The sequence below is a fragment of the Pholis gunnellus genome (assembly GCF_910591455.1).
Source record: "Pholis gunnellus genome assembly, chromosome: 11".
Taxonomy (NCBI): domain Eukaryota; kingdom Metazoa; phylum Chordata; class Actinopteri; order Perciformes; family Pholidae; genus Pholis; species Pholis gunnellus.
This window is the reverse complement of record NC_136538.1, coordinates 18,391,926-18,408,926: the sequence shown is the minus strand read 5'-3', so window position 1 is coordinate 18,408,926 and position 17,001 is coordinate 18,391,926. Positions and strand designations below refer to the sequence as shown.

General features: G+C 42.1%; 2 protein-coding genes across 3 annotated transcripts in view; one reads left to right on the top strand and one right to left on the bottom strand.

Moving 5' to 3' along the window:
* Nucleotides 1-12,561, top strand: part of sdccag8 (SHH signaling and ciliogenesis regulator sdccag8) — a 46,104-nt gene extending 33,543 nt beyond the window's left edge. Inside the window, exons 17-18 of the mRNA XM_079168452.1 lie at nucleotides 7,939-8,065; nucleotides 8,314-12,561. Coding sequence (XP_079024578.1) covers nucleotides 7,939-8,065; nucleotides 8,314-8,340 — 154 coding nt within the window. The 3' untranslated portion in view covers nucleotides 8,341-12,561. The remainder of the gene's footprint in view (nucleotides 1-7,938; nucleotides 8,066-8,313) is intronic.
* Nucleotides 12,562-13,496: 935 nt separating this feature from the next.
* The window catches only part of akt3a (v-akt murine thymoma viral oncogene homolog 3a), a 40,947-nt gene continuing 37,442 nt past the window's right edge, over nucleotides 13,497-17,001 (bottom strand). For both annotated transcript variants that reach the window (XM_079168378.1, XM_079168379.1), the window contains exons 10-13: nucleotides 15,978-16,192; nucleotides 15,669-15,756; nucleotides 14,500-14,602; nucleotides 13,497-13,615 (exon numbers count right to left, since the gene is read on the bottom strand). In XM_079168378.1, the coding sequence (XP_079024504.1) occupies nucleotides 13,530-13,615; nucleotides 14,500-14,602; nucleotides 15,669-15,756; nucleotides 15,978-16,192 (492 nt within the window). In that variant the 3' untranslated portion in view covers nucleotides 13,497-13,529. The remainder of the gene's footprint in view (nucleotides 13,616-14,499; nucleotides 14,603-15,668; nucleotides 15,757-15,977; nucleotides 16,193-17,001) is intronic.

Below are 17,001 nucleotides of genomic sequence, written 5' to 3'. Positions count from 1 at the left end.
TGTTATGGAAGAGATCAATGTTGTTCAAACATGATAGGACTGTTGCAGATGGGCTCACACGCATCATAACGTCTGAAACCTTTTTTCTTTTCCTTCTCACCACCGGGTTCAGCTCTGCTGGAGAACAGCAGCGAGTTGGAAACAAATGATGTGAAGGAAAAGGAAGTTCTCACACAGGCTGCATCACTACATTAACCCCATAGTCGTCTAAGCGTCAGACTATTTTTGTATTCATTTAATAATTGATCAGATAGAAATGTGGGTTCCTGCAGCCTGGTTGAAAAACAAATCCACGTTAAAGGTTACGTGAGCATAATCTGCTCAAATAATATTGATTTTTGTTTTGACGCACTGGATTTCTATCCTTAAAGCAATTATAGTGTTAATGACAGAGGATTTTAAAATCAAAATAAAATGGATTTCACCTTGTGCATTAGAAATTATAATTGAATGTATAATTAATTACAAACTCTTTGGAGTATAACACAAGACACTTATTTTAGTATACATGTAATACCTGTATATTTAGACATTTAAATGCTGATCTTGTGTGTGTTGTATCTGTTAGTGGGACTCTTTGAGCTGCGAACGAAATGTGACTAAAGGTCCTTTTCAAACATGATGCTGACATGTTAAATGAGGAGTAAGGGTACATCAGTCAGTCAACAATGTGGAAGTGACAGGTAACAGTAAATGAAAAGACAGCACCAGGAAATAACAGTGAGGGAGCATGCGTCAGTCTCATCCCGATCAAAACACACAGTGTCACCGATCGTGTTCCCGTGTCAAATGTGCGTGTTAGCAAGAGCAACAACTGGCATGACAGGTTGGTGGAGGGGGGGGGGAGAGCGGGGCATGGCCTTCAGGCGCGCACACACACACACACACACACACACACACACACACATTCTTGAGTGCAGTTGTGTGCCAGCCAAGATTTAGCTAGAGCGCTGGGGTGTGAGGGTGGCGATGGTGGGCCTGGGATTGGGCGAAATATGGTTTTGTGTGTGTGTGTGTGTGTGTGTGTGTGTGTGTGTGTGTGTGTGTGTGTGTGTGTGTGTGTGTGTGTGTGTGTGTGTGTGTGTGTGTGTGTGTGTGTGTGTGTGTGTGTGTGTGTGTGTGTGTGTGTGTGTGTGGCAGCTGCAGCCTTCATGCCCCTGGCAGTGTTGTTGTAACCAGGCAAGCCAAGGCCGTCTGCCTGAATTCTTCACCCCCTAGGCCCCCTGCCTGCTACACACACACACACACACACACACACACACTGACATGCACACAAGTTCAGTTTGTCTAATATTAGTGTGTGTCAAGGTTAAGATTCATCATTATCTTTTAGGGTTAGAGTCGAATTGTAGCAGAGTCCTATTTAATTTTCCCAATTTTTCACACGTGTGTGTTCAGAAACAGGAGAACAGTTCAAATGTGTTCTTTAATTATAGCCGCCATTCATCTTGAAACTCAGATTTTCTTCTCTTTATTTATAGGCAAGAAAAAAATCAAGATCCACGCTGAGTGGTTGTTTTTGGACATACACAGAATATGCAGTGAGACTTTAGTTTACTCTGTGGCTTGTTTTCAAGTCCTTTTTTATAATGTATGCACTGTCCAATAAATATTTTCTTCAAGTGACACGCTCCACTAGCTGATTTGTTTAGTAATGAAAATGCACACATTCATATGGGGCTGTTGAACACTGCCTCCAGATATTCTCTTTTCTATTAACGTCTCTCTGTTTCTCTAACATGACGTTAGCACTTTCCCTTCAGACCGTGCCTTTAGGACATATGCTCCCACCTGTAAATAAATATACAAACACACACACACACACTACAGAGTTTAGACACTAGCTGTGGGCTACGACTGATGTATACCACAGAGAGGTAACTGTGTCTGTGTTGTAATTAATCTCCTTAGTAGCAGCAGTCAATAGAGAGCGCGGCGGTTCGAGGTGCAGATTGTGAGCAGAGTTTGATTATCGGGCTGTCTGGGGAAATTACTGCAAACTGCCTCTCAGCAAAACGTGCTTTTATTATGTCTGCTGGAAAACAAGATACACGCTTACTACCACGACTGCTCTCGAAGCTGTTTCAGGTATTTTTGGGGGCATAATTAAGGAATTATTTTAGTGTAGGTGTGTGTTTGTGTCAGTAAAGCGTGGGATCCAGCAGGTGGTGTCCTTTCACCAGGTCAGTGGGGAGGCTCTCCTTCTCTAACCCCCACCACAGCCCTCCCGTCAGCCGTCAGCCAGGCCAGCAGCAGCAGCAGCAGCAGCAGGCGGCGGGGAGGTGACGGCTGGAGCCGGAGCCCTCAGCCTCTTTGTTTCTCCGTCCCTCATCCACTCCGTCCCGCACCTCCGGCCGCCACCACAAACTGTTAGTCCTCATTTCTGCGGATCCTCTTCACCTAAACATCCATTTACTCGTCTCGCCCATCAGTCCATCCATGAATCTATCCAAGCTTCCTTCCTTCATCACCAGTTCCAGGCAGCGGGCAGAGGCGAGCCAGCCTGCAGTGTGTGTGGGTGTGCGTGTGTGGGTGTGTAGGTGGGTAGGTGGGTTAGTGTAGGGCAGTGCCCGAGCATTAAGCCGTATTAAGCCCTAATTAATGAGTGTGCCAGTCGATAGAGGCCAGTTATTGGATTTGCTGCTTTAGCTGCTGGAAGGAGCGCTGCCTTAATCACACACACACACATTCAGACACACATTCAGACACATTCATACACACAAATCCCCCTCTGAGACAAGGTGTCCAAGGTGAGACGCGGGGTGGATTAGAGAGTGTGTGTTTGTTGTATAAGAAGGCCAGAGGTTGGCGGTTCTCTGGCCAGACACACTGAGTGTGTGCTGTTGTGCCAGGGTCAAAGATTTACTTACTGCATTACATAAAACCTTCAGCTTACAACCTGCAGCCGCTTTAAACATCTCAGTTCACGACCTGACCAACCGATTGCCTGGCCGCGTGTTCAGCTCATTTACCGTCAGACTGCAACGTGTGAAAGCCTGCTGGCATTTTGCAGCCGTGTTTGTGCGGTCGGTGCCATTTCTACAAAAATAATTGTGTTTTGGATATTTTCCTTCGTAGTGTTTCTCTCGTTGAGTTTGAAAGATGTGGCTGTTTACCAGGCAAGTGAAGTCGAAGTCTTGCGTTGCATTATGGGAAACAAAGGATACAGTCATTTATTTAGCCTCCCACATAATAGGGATTAAAAGCCTCGATATCTCAACCTTTGCTGCCTCTGTTTTGATCATTCAGTCTTTCACTGGTGAGCCGCCTTTCAACTAAAGGAAGCTCTGACAGTGCATACTTAATTTGACTTGCTGGTAATTAAAGGTTCAGTCCAGTAAAATTACAAAAGTATTTTCTCACTTGTCTGTAGTGGAATCTATTCATGTTGATAATGGGGTTTTGTTTGCCCAGGTTTTGAGGTGTCTGATAATAATCTGTGGATTGTACAGATCAACAGCAGCCGTGGTCAGTGAGTGTAAATGTTAACCACAAATGAAACGCCAAAACAACTCCTGTAAGAAAATATTAAAACCCATTTCTGTAAACCAGGTCAAAGAAAACCAAAACTATCTAAAGATACTTCTAGATACAGAAAAAAGAGAAAAATACTGACTTTAACGTCATCATAAGGTCAGTCATGAATACGCACTGTGATTCTTTAGAGATGTTAGATTCTACTATGTTACTTTATCAGGATGTACTCTGAATCGATCAGTGAATAAATCCTCTCTACATCCACACATTTATTTCTACTAGCACACCACAAGTGTAAAATTCTTCTTGGCAAACAATGTCGACGCATCTCCCGCTTTACAAACCTGGAGTGGATTTCAGAGCTGGCCAGTCGTCAGCTCAAAAATCTCTCAAAAGAGACGGCTGTGTATATATTTTCTCTTTCCGGGGAAAAGATAGTTTGGATGCGTCCGGTGCGTCTGCATGTACCGAGATCAGAGGTTGTGATTGGATAAGGTTTGACCTTTTCCCAGCGTGACTCAGATTAGTTTGGTGGTGTGGAGCTGAAGGGCCTTCAGTCAACACGTTCTCCACACTTCCCTCATCAAACATTAACAGCTTCAGAACAACAGGCTCCGTTTCTGACCTTTAGGTCCTCTGCTGTGTGTGTGTGTGTGGCTCATATCTGCGGCACATCGGTCGTGTCTATTTGTGTATTGTCTTGTCTTGTGTCTTGGCTCACCACAGCGGGGCTGTGTGACGTGGCGGTGCCCTGCTGTGTTGTGCAGTGTGACAGCGTAGGAGGGAGAGAGTGGGAAGAGGGAGAGAGAGAGAGAGAGAGAGAGAGAGAGAGAGAGAGGGGTTGGCTGGTCAGGACAGCTTGGCAGCCGGCTGTAGGAACACCAGGCAGGGAGGGGAGTCATCGCCCTCGGCCTCCAGGACTGGACACAGCCTCCGGGGCTGAGATTAAGCACCCAGCGGGCTGCCGGTTGGGATGGAGGAGGAGGAGGAGGAGGAGGAGGAGGAGGAGGAGGAGGAGGAGGAGGAGGAGGAGGAGGAGGAGGAGGAGGAGGAGGAGGAGGAGGAGGAGGAGGAGGAGGAGGAGGAGGAGGAGGAGGAGGAGGAGGAGGAGGAGGAGGAGGAGGAGGAGAGCAGGAGGCTGAAGTTGCAGTTAGTTGTAGCTGCTGAGGACTGATGGTGTAAAAGGATGCTGAGGAAGTTAATGATGGAGGAGGGGAGTTCCTGACGAAGAGGGACAGGTAGGGACAGGATTAAACCCTGTGGTGGAAAAAGAGACAGAGTGAGGACAATGTGGGGAGCAGGGAGCAGATTGTGTTGGGATGTTTGCCTCCCCCGTCTGTCACACACAGGCAGCCTTGCCACTGCCAACATGACCAGCAGGGCAGGGGCATCTGTCTCGCCCCCAGCTACCTGTCTGTCTCTCTCTCTCTCTCTCTCTGCCCCGAGACACAGCTCTCTTCATCCTGCTCTCCTCCTCCTCCTCCCTTCATCTTCTTTTTATCACACGCATCATTCCTGTCTTACTTGTCGCCTTCTGAACCTGTTGAAACCGTGACGGACAACGTGAAAGATGATCTTGTGTCGTTACGTGGTGCAGTGGTCCTCAGAGCGTCTTGTGATAGTTTATATTCAGGGAACTAAGACTTTGGTTCCTCCTCTCAGGCTGCATATGAGCTCTGAGCAGCATTCCCTGATTGTTTCATGTTCATATTTCTTTGAGACCTAAAGAGGCCAAACTCTCCTTTTTAGTTCATAGAAATAAAGTAAAGAATTCTTAACCTTATCAATCATCTGCTGTAAGGTGTTTATGAGACGGTGGTGGAAGAAGTTCTCAGTTCTGATACCACAATATAAAATACTTCATTACAAGCACACGCTCTGCATTTATTATCCTACTGAAGTAAAAGTGCAGAATTATTATCAGTAAAAATTATTATCAAAAGGAAATGTATTCATACTCGAATGATGGCCGCTGTGAATTATGTACCGTATAATCTTACATATGATATTATGATTTAATGAGTTGAATTTGACTGTTGCAGTCTGCTAAAGTGGAGCTAGATCTAGTTGCGTGCGTGCGTGCGTGCGTGCGTGTGTGTGTGTGTGTGTGTGTGTGTGTGAGAATCAGTTCACCTCTGCACTAGAGGACGGGACGACTGACTGACTGACTGACTGACTGTCTAAATAGACGAATGAATGGATGAAATAATGAGCTGCTGGTGGGAAATATCTTAACAGACATTCCACCTCCACCCCCAAACACACCAAGCACGCACACTATTCATACACCCTTACCCCCACACCCCAGCTGGAAAACACCACCTCCCAACACACACACACACGCACAGTGTCGACTCCCAGTGTGCTGTGAAAGAGTTCATTGTCTGCAGGAGCGGTTTTGTCAAAGGGGACACACTAATTGGGACGTCCTAGTACTGATCAACATTTTGCCTCATAACTGCACACACAACTTTCTCACCAAACATTGAAACATGAAAGTTGTGCCACAGTTTTAGTGAAAAACTAAACGTTTGGCGTTTACTTTATTTCTAGAACCCCCCCCCCCCTCCGATACCAGTCAGGGCGGAAGTGAGATTTAAAGGACTGAAGGCAGAGGACAGAGAACATGAATTACTTTTGTATGCGGATGAGATGCTTTGGCTGTCCTCACACCCGAGGAATTCTTTAGGAATTTCCAAGCAGTACAATCGGATAATAAGGAAGTTTATGATGTTGCATTTGAAAAGGCAAAGCAAGGAATGGTTCACACATTAGATGGACACAAATAGAAAAGGGTAACACATCCCCATTTAAAGAAATCAAGACCGTGTCACGTCACGCTGTGTGTAGACGAGAGTAATGCAATACAGCAGCTCTCCAGAGAAGTGTGGACTAAACAATAGGAAGGATATCCCAAATACAGACGCACCATACTATGATGTTATTATCAACTAAACAGTGACTTTATGACATACTGTACTGTGATTTTTTTTTTATCACATATTAGTGATATTTGTTTTTGTTTAAACTGACTTTTTAAAATGACCTTTTTATGACATACTATGCAATTACTTTTTTATGTTTTAAAGACAAACTAATATATTACTTTGTTTAATACTTTTTGTGGCATACTATACTGTGACTTTTTTTAAATTACAAACTTTACTATGACTTCTTAAAACATACTATACTATGACTTTTCTTGTACTTTTTATGACATATTATACTGTGACTTTTAATTATTGTTTTAATGACAGAACACTATGACTTTGTAGACATTTTTTACTTCTTTTACATGACATAATATACTATGACTTTTTAATGAATTTTTATGCCATACTATTATGAATTTTTAGTGTTTTTTATGACGTAGAATACTATACTACTAATACTACTTATCTTTCATACTATACTAGTACTTTTTTATTTTTAATGATAAACTAATATATTACTTTTTCAATACTTTTTATGACATACAATACTATGTTATAAAAACTATTTTAAAAAGTCATACTATACTATGACTACCCGCTCTACCACTCACATTCTCTACTTTTTTATGACATACTTTCCTATCACTTCTTTTTACGACATGCTATACCAGGACTTTTCATGACATACAATAATGTGACCTTCTTAGTACATTTTTTCATTGTTGACTATACTATGACGTTTTAAGATTTTTTTGTATGACATACTATAAATGGTAAATGAACTTCTTGTGTAGCGCCTTTCTAGTCTCCCGACCACTCAAAGCGCTTTAACACTACATGTCATTCACCCTTTCACACCCGTTCACACACTGATGGCACGGCCCTCGGGAGCAATTTGGGGATAAGTATTGTGCCCAAGGACACATCAACATGGACTAGGGGAGCCGGGGTTCAAACCCCCGATCTTCTAAATTAAAGGACTACCCGCTCTACCACTCACATTCTCTACTTTTTCATGACATACTTTTCTATCACTTTTTATGACATACTATACTAATACTTTTTGATTACCTTTTGATGACATACTATTGCATAACAAACCTATCTTTGTGTTTTGCTAAAACAAGACACGTGAAGACATCACCTGACATCTTTCACTATTGACTGACTTTTTTTTTTTTTCTCTACAAAACGATTAATCGGTTTCAGAAGTCATGAGCAGATTGATTCACAGTCCGATCCAATCATTTCAGTTAGTATTGTATATAATTGCAGTGTATCAGACCAGGGCATTGCCATTTTCAGAATCACCTCGTCTGATCTCAAATGACTAAATATACACAGCTGTCACATTCATGTAAACAGTGTTGATTACTTAACACAAAGTCCAGTGATATAAAAAAAAAACTATCTCTTTGTGGATCCAGCTCTCTTTCAATATTTACAACATTTGGTTTGTATGAGCCAGGAGTTTAAGTTCCTCTCACGTAGTTTGTCAATATTTTGTGTGTGTGTGTGTGTGTTGCAGGCTGCAGCAGTTGGACCGTCACTGTCAGAGCAGTGCCCAGCAGGTGTATGAGCTGCTGGCCAAACAAAACCAGCTGATGCAGGAGAGAAACACACTCAGTGAGGAGATGCAAAGCCTACACATGGAGGTACACAGACAGAGCAGAGTGTGACTCACTGTTTTGTTTCTAAATGAATGTGTGATGGTGTCTCATCTCTCCAGGTCCACATTATCGTCGTCAGTTTACTAGAATAATACCAGTGAGAAGATGTTTGTCCCGTCATGACTAATGCTTTGATCTGGTCATTAACAACGTGTCTATATTCTGTTCATATCGAGTCATTATCAGAGCTATTGTGTGCGTGTCTCATTGAATGTGTGTTTGTGTCTTTCTAGAGACGAGTCAATACTGTGTCCACATGAGTCTGTCCTGCCCGCTTCCTCCGTCTGTCTGTTTGGATCTGGATCTGAAGTCGGAAATCTTTTGTTGACAAGAACACATCAAATAGTTTTTTTTGTGTTGTTTTTTTACCCAGGGGGACAAGTGTGTTCATCCTTTTAGTATTACGGTACACTGTATACACTTCATGTTTACTTAACAGAACTGAAAATCAGGTTTCCATTTTATTTATTACTATATTGGCGACGGACTGTTACTGTGATATGTTGAATGTTTAGATGAACTGGGATGTTGTGTTCGGCTTGTTTTTATAAAACTTTTTTTCACTCGAACTAAAATGAGCTTTTGGGACATGCTATATTTTTAATAAAATTTTGTTTGAAAAAAAAGTTAATCCTTAATGCTGAGATATATTTCTGGTTTCCTTTTTTTGTTTCCTTCTTAATATTTTCACTAAATTGAAAGTTTTGAAGATAGTGTTTTTTTTAGTCACACAGCAAATAAAAAGCCGACACCATCGCAGCAGATTGACATAGTGCTTTATTGAAGCCGTCTGTAAGAATGAAAATAATGTGCATCCCTATCATATACATTGTGTAAAAATACTAAGGATGTACAGTGTAAAAAAACAGCTTCATGTTGATGGTAATTTGTTGTTTTCGCATCCTCGAGGCCTCACTGGCCAACAGCACTGCATCCGGACAGCATGAGGGACAGAAAAAGGCCGTTTGATCGATCTGCCGAGCTTCCTCACGCCGTCTCAGAGTCGATATCAGTTCTGCTCCGCTGACGCGTCAGAGAGGAGAGCTGAAGTCAGTGTAACAGTGCTTCAGGGAAACATGGCCCACTCTGAGAACAGCTGGCAGCCGTCCACAAACATCTCACGCAGCTGTACAGCTACAGTAGATGGACATGGAATTGACTCAATTACACTTTGTATGATTTGTACATGTTTGCTGTTTATAAATAAATGCACCTCATGCTTGTTCATGTTAATAATCATTATGATAGTAGTCTAGTACTAGAGAAGGAGAGGGGAGCAATTCTGTTGCAGACACTGAGGTCAAATACTTTCAGAAATCCTTCCAAACACTGGCGCCATTTACTTATTATCTGCATTAAACGCCGGCTGAATGAGGTTTGTGATTTTTTGGCCGCCGCCGACGGTTCATTAACAACAGGCAAGATCAATACAGAGCGGCCGAGGTCTTTGAAAGGATTTTTACATATTCAAATATGATTGGAGTCGGATGTGTTGTGTGATAGATGTACAGTACAAACAGCAGCAGCTTTAAGAGTGAACACTGTCGGTGCAGCGTCACATATCTCTCATACTGTCGGTTGACACCAGCCGAGGGCACCAGTAAAGCTGTGAGGAGGCTTAAAGCATCCAGTTAAAGAAATCACTGACATGTTCATTCATAGTCTTTCAGGGAAACCCACATTGATGAAAAGAATTACTAAGTTCCAGCTTCTCCACTGACAGTAGTTGAAGGAAAACATGTATTACTTATATGATCTCTGACCTTAGAATCAGCATCTGGCAGCTGCCAGTAAATTAACTTCAATGTGTAAAAGGAGGATTTAAGGAGGAGAGTCAGAGACCCAAGTTTTTTTAAAACAAGGAGGAGTCGTCAGTGACATCAGTAGATATTTCTAAACATATTAGTTCATGAAGACTGACCGAGTTCCTGAACATTGCCACTGAGCGGGATTCTGCAGCGGCAGCACTGACTCGTCTCATGTGGGACACGATCACAGAGGTCTCGCCAACCCAAGACATCAGAGCAACATCAAAGCTATCGGTCGTATGTGGAGGGAAGATGTGCTTTAAAAATCATTTTCTTTAAAAAAAAAAAAAAAACGAAGCTACAAATCTTCCTTTAAAGCAGGGTTTAATCAGGATCCTCTGAATCATATTAAAACATTGCGCGTGTGAAAGTGCTGTGGCCAAAGCTATCAAGTAGTTTTTTTTTTTTTTCTAATGATTTTGGCGGGAAGCGAGCACATACAGCTAGAACTCCTCAGTTGCTCGCAGACCTGGGTCAAATCAAAGCTTTCCAAATACTTGTGAGCGTTCGCTTGAGCCTGTCAAGGGTGCCAGCTGGGTGGGAATTGTACTCATTTTGAACTATTCGGGTGCTTCAGCTTTGCCAGACAGGCTCAATCGATCACAGAGTATTTTTCAAAAGAGTTCTGAGTGCCACTTTGACTCAGGCCTGGTTAGTGCGGACAGAGGACGATGGCGTACAGGCCAGCGCCATCCTTTTCTACTTCCTGCCATAAAGCGCCTTTGCCAGCGAATAGCAATTTAATGGATGTGCAAGTGTAAAGCATGTGGACTTAAGAGCAGCGGAGAAACAGGTAATTTGTCATATAAGAAATATTTGTAAAGAAAAGCAAAAGGATTTATTTTTTAGAACAAAATCTCTAAAAGACTTAAACTGCAGAGTGAAACACGACTACACCCCCTTACTGCTAAACTGCAAAACAAAATGACATCGAATAAATTAAATAGAAAAGAAATTCAAGTTATCCATCAATGGTGAAAACATTCAAATAAATATTGGAATACAACTTCCTACGTCTAATCCGAGCACATCCCCTGGTGCTCCCTTTGAATCTGTGTCATCCAAATATTAAAGGTGACTTCCTCCACATGACATTTGACATGTTTTTCTTTTAGGATGCAGCTGAAATTTCACATTTTTAAAAATATATTTCCTCACATCTGGTGATTTTGTTTTGTCTTGAGGCGCTGGATGTGTTCTGATTTAAACCATCAGGCTTACTGCTGTTTGAAGACAGAGCGATTGAGGGGATTTGAAATCTTGTTGGTCAGACTGGAAGACATGACTACAAACGAACAAACAAAGTCCAGACCAGAGAAATGACGGTGCTCGTTAAAGACAGAGGCGTGTATGACCTTACAAACTCCCATTTCATAACCAAACTATCATTCCTCTTTCCTGACTCGACACACTTACAGTAAAAAGTAGCTCTTACGTACCGACTCTTTTCCAATCTTACCACTTAACATTTAGCCTTCTGCGCTGCACTTGGTTTCTTTCTGCTCAACTTCCACTTCGTCTTTCTGAACTCTGTCTAAGCCTTCAGCAACACACACCTGTGATCAGATGAAATATGGGGAACGTTTGTTTCAATAACCAATCGGGTGAGACGAGCCCTCACAAACACCTGTGGGACGATTTGGATAAAGTTGAAGAAGAAAAGGGGATTGTATAAATATATTTTTTTACCTTCTTTTAGCTCACAGTACACTACCATCTGTCTTTATTGCGTCGCGTCACCTCTCAGCGGTCACATTTTGGTCACAAAACAACACAAAAACATAATTCAAATAAACAATGGAGCAGGAATGCTACCTGCTTTCCCTCCTACATTCTTCAGCCATTTTTGTTTCTTGATGGGTCTTTTTTTTTTTCCTTCTCTCAGTCCTAAGAAATAGTTTTTTTTCTAGAATAATGTAATAACAATAGAAAAAGTTAAATATAAAACTGATGAGTAGAACAATAAATAGAACATATATATATTATAGCCATTGCTGTGACTTGTGTAAACCCATAGTACCTCCTGGTAGACCATAATGTATTTTTTAATAAAAATCCTTCATAAGAATCTCACAGGAAACAGGAAGTCAGCCGTTAGCCCAGTCGTCAATACGTCATAAATTATAACATTATAAATTTGTCATCATTCTTGGAGCTTTCTTTTCACCTCTATTGTCATCAACAATGCCCAACCTGCCATCTTGGACTTGTGTTTTCACTCTGTGGTGAATCTGTTCCTGCTGCAGTTTCACTTTCCTGCACAAAGACGGAGAGGTACAGCCGTGTGGTTCCCGAAGCCGTGACCACGACACGTCACAGTAAAGCTCATCATTTCACTTTTGTGTTCCCTTTTGGGACAGAAGAGAATTAAACTCAGAGGGACTGAAGGTTGGGGGGGGGGGGGGGGGGGGCATTCAAACCAACTGCTTTCCTCTCATCTTCACCTCCTGGTGATGGTTATATCAACCAACTCGCACTGCATTGTGGGTAACGTAGTAAAGCTCATTGTTCTGGAGCTTCATCCTTCTGAACTGCTGTGCTTTGAGGTGCGCTCTAAAACACAAACCCATAATAGGACCACACACACACACACACACACACACACACACACACACACACACACACACACACACACACACACACACACACACACACACACACACACACACACACACACACACACACACACACACACACACACACACACACACACACACACTTTCAGTCGTCTTAAATCAACAGAGTTGATGTGTAATAGCAGCACATTAGGAGTAAAAGCAACACCTGTTCTGCAGCTGTACAAGCATAGACGTTAATACAGGTGGTTGATGTGTTGCTGGCGCCTGTATAATAATCTGCAGCATTAAGCTAATAGTGTAGCACCGGGTTTTAATAGTAGAAATATAGTAGTAGTAGTAGTAGTGGTGGTAGTAGTAGTAGTACCTGTAGTAGTATTTGAAATAGCAGCAACAACAATAATGAATTGCACTGAGCAAAACCTGAGTCAAATCCTACTCGACAACATGAGCTGTGTAGGATTGTGCTCACTGGTGACAACTGCTCCCTCAATGCCAGGCAATCTCAATCCATCCCAGAATTATTTGGAGAGGATTTGAAATCAGACCCGAGTGCCTCTCTGATATCTGAGAGTATCCGTCTGTTTGCAAAAGCCTGAGATACAACCGGTACCGGCAGTTTAGGTTTGAATGACTTAAATGCTATAATCGCCATCTCACAGATAAAAAGCCACAAAAAGTATTCCTAATGCATCAGCTGTTTTCTCACTGGTTCACAGGCAGGACCGACACATGTCAAAGCACAGCAGGCCACCGGTGATGCTCCTGTCTATAAAGGGACATTACATAGTAACTGATCACATCACAGTTTCGGATCACCTAGGGTTGCAGCGCAGGATTATAAAGTAATTTGACCTGGAAGTTCTCTCTAAAAAGGGATTCACAAAATTTGAATAAATAGAGAAGCAGACTGCAGAGGTGAAAAAGAGAGGAGGAGGTGGAGGAGAGAAGGAGAAGGGCAAAATCTTTCAAGTCTTTCTGGGGAGGGCCAAAGCTGTGGGTCTTTTTTGTCCCACACTGATGACCTCAGAGACCAGCTGTGATGATGTCACCGCGATGGACAGGTCATTCCCGGCCACTGGCAGAGTAGGAGAACTGTGGGAAGTGCGGTCTTCTCTCGTTGTCCAGACAGTCCATCCCGTCCTCGTCGACTAAAGAAACACGTGGATTCAGAAGTAATTAAGTATTACACTTAAAAGTAATTATTCAGTTAATGAAGCCATACGATTCAGTTAGGAAGTTTGATTTTATCTCAAAGTACAATCAAACCTTACAAAGCATTGTGTTTGGGAAGTTGTTGTACTGAAGATTTAAACGGAACAAGGTTCAATTAACAAGTGTGTCTTTAATCTCCGGCTTACTAACTGATGTGCGACCTACAGAACAAGTGGAACGTCACATTAGCGCAGAGAAACACGTCGGTTACACTCATGCATAATTCAGTGTTCAACATTTAGAAGCTGGTGTCTTTATTTCAAAAGCCTGTGAAGCGCTGCAAGTGGCCTGAGGACTATTACAGAGACACTTGAATAAACAACGGCACTTTTTGAGAGTTTTTTTTTACCCCAGTTATTTCAAGTTGAATATCGCACCTAAAGAAAGAACGCGAGCACAGATGAATTGCTTAAAACAGCAATTATTAAAGTAATCAAAGTGGAAAAAAGAGAGAAAAAAGCTGAATTTGATCATTATCAGATGCTTGGCAAACGAATCTACTGACTGCAGCTACACAACTGATTTATTACAATTTATAAAATACAACAGTTTTATTAACAACATTCATGATCCTCTGCAGAAATTATTCCACGTATATTAACTCAAACACATACATTGTTTGGTGGGATGTGGCTATTTTCACTGTAACGTGTCATATTTAACCCAACACTAAACACAAACACGTTCCAAACCAGAGCCTTTACTTCTTCCGTCACCATGTTTATTTCTATATTTTTCTCTGAGATTTCCCTGGGTTTTAATGTGGGCATATGTTTGTACGTAGACGTGTGAGAAAGGGTGAGAAACGGTAAACACTCACATTTCTCTGGTGGAGTGATTGTGATGGTCTGGGCTGTAAACTCCTCATCAAAGTATCTGGTGTCTGTCTCCGACGTCACCTGAGGCTTGAAGGGAGGGACCATCTGGGGCGGAGACGTGAGGACGACACGGAGAGGAAAGATTACGTTGTACAATAACACTTCCGAACAACAGAGCGAAAAGACACCAAACTCTGGATGTCACAAAACTTCCTGGAGTTGGGGCACCCCATTGGACCAATGGTTATGTAGCATACCACATAAATGCAACATCAAAGTCATAGTGTATGTCACAAAACAGTCATTAAAAGTCGTAGCATACAAAATCTCACAGTATAGTATTTCATGAAAAGTCCAAAAAATGTCTTGGTATATTATATATTTTATATATATTTTCATGACAAACTATACTATTACTTTTAATGACATTTGTTGTGACATGTTATACTTTGACTTTTTTATGACGTATATCACTGTGACGTTTTATGTCATTTGTATGGCTTTCTATACTATTGTTTCTATTTTTATGACACTTTATTATCACATTTGTATGACTTTTTGTGACATACTAAACTATGACATTTTTACGACTATGACTATTTAAAAAGTAATTAAAAAACTAACAGTATGCCTACAAAGTCATAAAGAAGTCATATTATAGTTTGTCATAGGAGTAGTCATAAAAAGTCATGGTAAAGTATGCCATAAAAAAGTAATAACAAGTCATAGTATAGTATGCCATTTCTCTGCCAACCAGTCAAGTTGCATTTTACATTCATATCCGTCCAAAATGTCCTCATTTTATCATTTCATCCAATTAGACATTTTTATCAAAAGAGGCATACAACTGTGATGTGTGCTTCAAGTGAATATGTATTGCATTTATGTTTTAACTTTTGTTTTGTTTTACCACAAGGAAAGGAAAGACGGGAGGAGACAGGAGAGAGGAAAGGGAGGGAAAGAAAGGAGGACAGAACCTGATTCTTACTCGGTGGTGTTATACAAAGAAACATATGATAGACATCCAGGATAAAGGTCACACATAGGGATTTAAATGACTCCTGCTTTATGGTGGGTTATTTTTCGATCATCATATCCTATCATGCTTTATTAGACCGTATGAAACAATGGCACAGTGCAAACTTATTTTTACCAGAATGTTGCTTCATACCTTTTTATCATATACATCCTGCCAGTCGACGCCAGAGAAGAAACTGTGTCTCATTATTTCTTTAGCATCATCTGGTCCTCCACCAAGCCTAGTGAACAGGAAGGTAATGTTAAAATAAAACAAACAGAGGTAAGTAGATGCAACAAGCTCACTTATAGAAGTCATCAAAAGTGATTAAGGTATTTATTACTTTCTTTAGCAAAATAACAATAAAAGTGGGAAAAACTCCTGCATGTATTTACTCCGAGTTCATCTGTTCACGTCGCTACATTTTGACACACCGTTACATTCACTAAACCACATGCGAACCTTTTGTTGGGGTCTTTGATGAGCAGGCCTGACAGCAGGGACTTGGCATCAGATGACAGAGTGCGCGGGAACTTGATGTCTTCCATGAGGATGAGCTCAAACAGCTTCTCGTGGTCCTGGTTGTAGAACGGCAGTCGGCCGCACATCATCTCATACGTCACTACACCCAAACCCCACCAGTCCACCGCCCGGCCGTAGTCATTGTCCTCCAGGACCTGAAGAGTGTCGAGAGAGACAGATACACAATGTTTGCTTTTTTTTTTTTTTTTAATTCTTGTTTTTTTTATAAACAGGACCATTTGTTTTATGGACATCTGCTTTTATTCTGCATTTCTGCATTTATTTTATTGGACAAGAGAGACTGCCCAAGGTACTCAATGAAGAGGCAGATGAGCGAGGAAAGACAGCAAAGGAGAGTCAATATGCCATTTTGCTCAAGGGACAAATAATAAAAAATAAAAAATAAACGTAAAAGTTGTCTGAGAAGAACAGAAGTGGTTGCACAGATAACACGGGCTGAGGTGTGAGCCCCCCCCCCCCCTCTCAATACACGGACACACACATACAGAGGAAAACATCATGGGATGGCAGGTCTTCAGAGGCCCCTGTTACAGTAAGGGAGTCAGTGAGCTGGCGTGGCCCACCAGATGCACCCTCTGGTCCCTGCCAGCTCTCCCTGGCACACTGATCCTTCTCCTGGCAGGGACAGAGAGGAACGTCCCTGGATGGAAAAGGCAGGAACAGCCCGCAACATGGGTCAGGGCCAGCCCGACCTCCAAGCTGGCTAGCACAGGTACTGTACTGTAAGCTGCTGTGTTGTGTGTGAGAGTGAGTGTGTGTGTGTGTGTGTGTGTGTGTGGTTGGGAAAGAGCTCTGTGAAAGAAGTCACTCCTGTATCAAAGTCTTGTGTCTGGGCTGCCTTCCTGCTCTTATTCCCTGCCTGCTCTCCTTGCGCTGTCCTCTCCATCCCGTCTTATCCTGCCTCCTCAGTCCTCTAATCATGTCTTCCCTTGCTTGTTCCTTC